This window comes from Quercus robur, chromosome 11 (genome assembly GCF_932294415.1).
Source record: "Quercus robur chromosome 11, dhQueRobu3.1, whole genome shotgun sequence".
NCBI lineage: Eukaryota > Viridiplantae > Streptophyta > Magnoliopsida > Fagales > Fagaceae > Quercus > Quercus robur.
In genome coordinates this window covers 50,711,156-50,715,676 of record NC_065544.1, presented here as the reverse complement: position 1 = coordinate 50,715,676, position 4,521 = coordinate 50,711,156, and the positions used below count along the sequence as shown (strand labels likewise).

General features: G+C 36.6%; 1 protein-coding gene across 1 annotated transcript; it reads right to left on the bottom strand.

The window, feature by feature from the left end:
• Positions 1-4,380, bottom strand: LOC126707094 (rac-like GTP-binding protein 5). The gene is made up of 7 exons (XM_050406699.1): positions 4,092-4,380; positions 2,784-2,871; positions 2,585-2,694; positions 2,423-2,486; positions 883-947; positions 616-681; positions 1-522 (listed from the first exon to the last, which is right to left on the bottom strand). Exons 1-7 carry the CDS (start codon positions 4,188-4,190, stop codon positions 418-420), a joined length of 597 nt encoding a protein of 198 aa, XP_050262656.1. The 5' UTR covers positions 4,191-4,380; the 3' UTR covers positions 1-417.
• Between the last annotated feature and the right edge of the window lie 141 nt (positions 4,381-4,521).

The following is a 4,521-nucleotide window of genomic DNA, read 5'->3' as shown; positions in this document are numbered from 1 at the left end:
TTCAGCTAAATCAGCTTTTGAAATGATTATATCTAATATATAATTCAATGCAAATCAATATACATATAGAAAGTTTCTTAAGATGTACTAAATCAGGTTACAGAACCTGAATATAACTGGTGTCTACAGAAGGAAACAATTTTGTTTTTAGAGTTAATACAAAAGCAAAATGTAGTCCCAAGAAACAGAAGAGTGCACTTTCACCAAGACATGTGAATCATAAATATACAAATCAGCACACGGCTAAGAAACTGAAACAGACAACTTGATGCTTAAAAAAGAGCTCCCTACTTCTGTCAGTTGAGACTAAACCCCGGCTTGCTTCTTCCTCAAGGTGCTATATTGTAAGATATATGGTGACTGTGAGAGACTAACGCCATTTGTGATGACATCCTCCAGGAGTTATCCTTCTCATAATCACAATATAGAGCAGCCCCTTTGCCCTTTTCTCTTCTTTTTCTTCTTCTGCTTTGGTGGCTGGAGAACCACCTTTATGGCCGCATCAAAAACAGATTTGACATTCTGTATTTGCCAGAATACAAAACCCGTTTAACAATGAGGCCGCAGCATATGTCCCCCCACAGATTTAAAATGATGTGAATAAGAATTACATACCTGCTGTGTTTTTGAACTACATTCAATGTAAATAGGAGCACCAATCAGCTTTCTCAGTTCCTCCCCCTTTAAAAACAACAACTAAGCCTTAGTCCCAAAACCTCCCCCTTCAGGAAGTGTTATTAAAAAAGAAAAGGAAAATATGTATACCAGATAAGTTGATGGCATGATCATGAGCACCAAATACAAACAGTAACACAAGAAAGACAAATGGTAAATGGTGACTCAAAAATTGTAGTCACAAGCACTGAAAATAGAAGCATATACCTGAGCTGTGGTGATGGGCACTGCACCAGGGTGGTCTATAAAGAACTGCTTATCATCCCGAAGATCTACAATAAGCAAATTTAGTTATTATTAAAATTATAGACCCACAGGCTACCGAAACTTATTTTTGGATCCATTTGGGGGGTGTCGGGGCGGGGGACAGAAGACACAAGTATAAAGAAGACTACATAATCACTGGGGCATGCCATAGCTAGTCCAAAATAACACAAGAATGAACTGCAGAAAATTTACAATATACATAATTGAATATCCTCATGATAGTAGTTTCCAAGGTATATCAGACTTCAGTTTCATTCAAAACTTTTATGTAGAAGCAATAAAGATATGCAGTGTAATAATATTCAAACAAAAAAAATATGATAACCGGCAAGATTTTTAAAACCACCTTGGTTGACAAACAACTCAGTGTCATTAAAATTGATCAGTTCACCCATGAGACCAAATCCGGAAAACATGCATGCGTGTGCATGAAAGAGAGTGATACAGAGTGTGTAACCATCTATAAGTTGAACCAAACTAGTTCACTATGCTCAATAAGAGCTGGTTCAATGCATACCCTTGAATCCTTATATCATGCTGAGAATAAGTTTCAAAAAAACATGCAGGATTTTCAGGAGATTTTGCTGGAAACATATTGGAGAAGATAGGGAAACTATATGCATAAAAGTTTCTAGAGGCCTTGACAAGTTCTATTTAATCACATGGTAATCTTTAGCAATCATCACGAGTTCCTAATGCACATAACAAAATATGACATGGAAACAATATTAACAGTCTAGCAAAGGTTAACCAATTCTCAGTTAAATTTATGGTTAGCTTTGAATAAATATGCTAAAGTTATCCCTGCTGAAACTGCATCCAAAAATTTTTCCCCCTTTTTCTATCTGGTTGTTACTTCTGTAATCACATACTTAAAGACAGCAGGCAGCACATGTCTGCACTGTGATAAAAATATTTCAAAGCACTAGCTATGAAAATAAACTTAACCTCCTTTATCCAACTCATTATAAAGATCTATACCAAAAATATGATGAATGGGTATTAGTGCCAAACATAGAAATTATAATTTGTGTTAGCCTTGAATATCGAGGTCTTAAGAAATGCTATTCCTGTGGGATTGGCATGCAAATTCTTACATCACCAGTGCCTTACAAATGAGAATAGGTGCGGTTGGGGAATAAGGAAGTTGTTACATAAGCCACACTAGGCAATTCCTTAATTGCTTCAATAGTCAACAATTATAATAGAATAAGTTTTGCATATTATGTGAGAAGAGGATCTCGGTCTCCAGAAGTAACAGGACTGACCCCAACATAAGGATGAAAATATAAGCATTTGGAGAGTTAACCTTTCCAAAAATGTTAAAAGGGGAGGGGGAGAGGGGGGGGGGGGGGGGGTGGGGGGCGGGGGCGCGGGTGTAGAATAGAGAAGAAACACTAACTACAAGCATTATAAGAAGCATGTAAAAATAAACTTAATAAAGTTAAACAAAGGGAAACAGTGAGTAGAAGAATCTAACCAAGTTTTGTTCCAACAAGTATAATTGGAACACCGGGTGCATAATGCCTCAATTCAGGAATCCACTGAGCATCAAAACAGAAAAGCATGAAGAATTTATCAGACATCATTAGAAAGAGAAAGGGAGAAAAGAAAGAATCCACATAGTTAACACCAGTCTTACTTTCTTCGCAACATTTTCATAACTGGCCTTGCTTATGAGTGAGAATGCAAGCAAGAAGACATCAGCCCCACGATAGCTCAACGGTCTTAATCTATTATAATCTTCCTGGCCTGTTCCATAAATCTAAAAACATCAGGCCCAAGACAAGAAACCCTCAAAGACAGGAAGAAGAATGAAAAATAAGAGGTCCCGAACTTACCAGCAGTATCCCACAAACCTAAATTTACAGTGCTCCCATCCACAACCACATTCGCACTGAAATTGTCAAACACAGTTGGCACATAATCCTGTTCCCAACACAATGTAAACAATTACAGAAAGTTATAGCCGATCCCTCTCAGAACCATTCTCATTTATCAACAGAACATCAACCGAAAAAAAGGTATTAGTAGAGAACATGATTACAATGACCATGTCAGCTCAAACTTCGTATAAAAAAAGTTCTTCAGGAAAGCTAAGATCATGCATCTAGAAATCTTAATCTCACAATTATACAACTTAAGGTGCGGCTTTTCACTGACTCTGGAATAAAAATTCAATAAAGAGGTAAAAGAATAAACCAATAGAACACACTCTAATAGTAAAAGTAAAAAAGAACAGAAACCCACCTATGAAAGCAGAGCATCATTCTTTAAGAATGAATGATCAAATCCCATTACCATAACAAACAAGATAAAACCCTACTCTAGTCAATTCAAACAGGAATAAAAATAATCGAGAAAAGGCATCAGAGATTCAAAGTACACTGTAAAATATGTGATTCAAAATTACAATGTCTTTGCTACTCTTTTCCTCACTTTTTTAGAGATTAAACAAAGGGTGAAGGGTGTAAAGGAAAGATACTAAAGTTCTAGTGCTAAACTCAGTTTGCTCAGTCATAAGTTCAAAACTCCATATACTGAAGCACTTTCATAGTTTCACCTCAAAGATGGAGTACCATAAAAGCCTTAAATCGAAGAATTCAAACACAAAGATAGCAACAAAGTATCCAATTTAACTCAAAACACAGAATTCAAAATTTCACATTCCTTTCTTTCTCTCATTTTCTCTGAGAGACCTCCATAAGAAAAAACCTTGTTCTAGTCCTCCACTCAGTTCAGGAAGAACATTGAAACTCCATTATAGTAAACCTCAAAACACACTGATGGACCTAACAAAGCCCCAAAATTGCTCCTTCAGAACACAAAATTGGCATCAAAGTTGAAATCTTTTTCATTTCATTTCCCCAACTTCCTCAAAATCCAAATGGAGGGTTAAAAGAACAAAGCCAAGAAAAAACTACAAACAAAAAAAGAATATGAAAACCCCATCAGAACCCATGTAAAGCAAGCATTTTTAGACAAGAATCAGCACCAAATCCCATTGACAAACAAAACCCAAGAAACAATTGAACTCAAAAGACACACTACACAAAGAAAAAACAAAACTTTGTTAGTTTTTATTTTTTTTCTTAAATTTCCCACATTTTCTCAGGAACCAAACAAACACCCAGAAACAAGGGACTAACCGTAGGGAAAGTGTTGCTGGTGTAGGAAATGAGCATGCAAGTCTTGCCAACGGCACCATCACCAACTGTGACACACTTTATGAACCTAGAAGCACTCATTTTTCTTTTCTTTTCTTTCTTTCTTTCTTTTTTTGGGTCTTGCTCTGTTTTCTTCAGCAGCTTAACTATAAGAACAAAACCCTTTTCAGATTAACATTTTGTTGCCTCCAAACTCAGGCATTTGGGGAGAGAGAGAAAGAGAGAGTCGTAAAACAAGAAAATGAGAAGCTGGGGCCTAAAGATACAGCTCTTGCCAGCTAGTGGGTTTTATGATACCTCAATTTTCCAATCTCTGGCCTTTCATTTTTTTTTTACTTTCTAACTTTTGCCCCCCCCCCCCCCACCAACAGGTGTCTTTTTTTACCCTTTGAGTTTGACGGCAAGTCAAAAG

Excerpts from the sequence above, each read along its gene's own strand:
- LOC126707094 (XM_050406699.1), bottom strand. The coding sequence starts at position 4,190 with ATGAGTGCTTCTAGGTTCATAAAGTGTGTCACAGTTGGTGATGGTGCC. Across the intron at positions 2,695-2,783 it reads AGGTTTGTGGGATACTGCTG|GCCAGGAAGATTATAATAGA; the intron begins GTAAGTTCGGGA and ends TTTATGGAACAG. Across the intron at positions 523-615 it reads GTAGTTCAAAAACACAGCAG|AATGTCAAATCTGTTTTTGA; the intron begins GTATGTAATTCT and ends TGGCAAATACAG.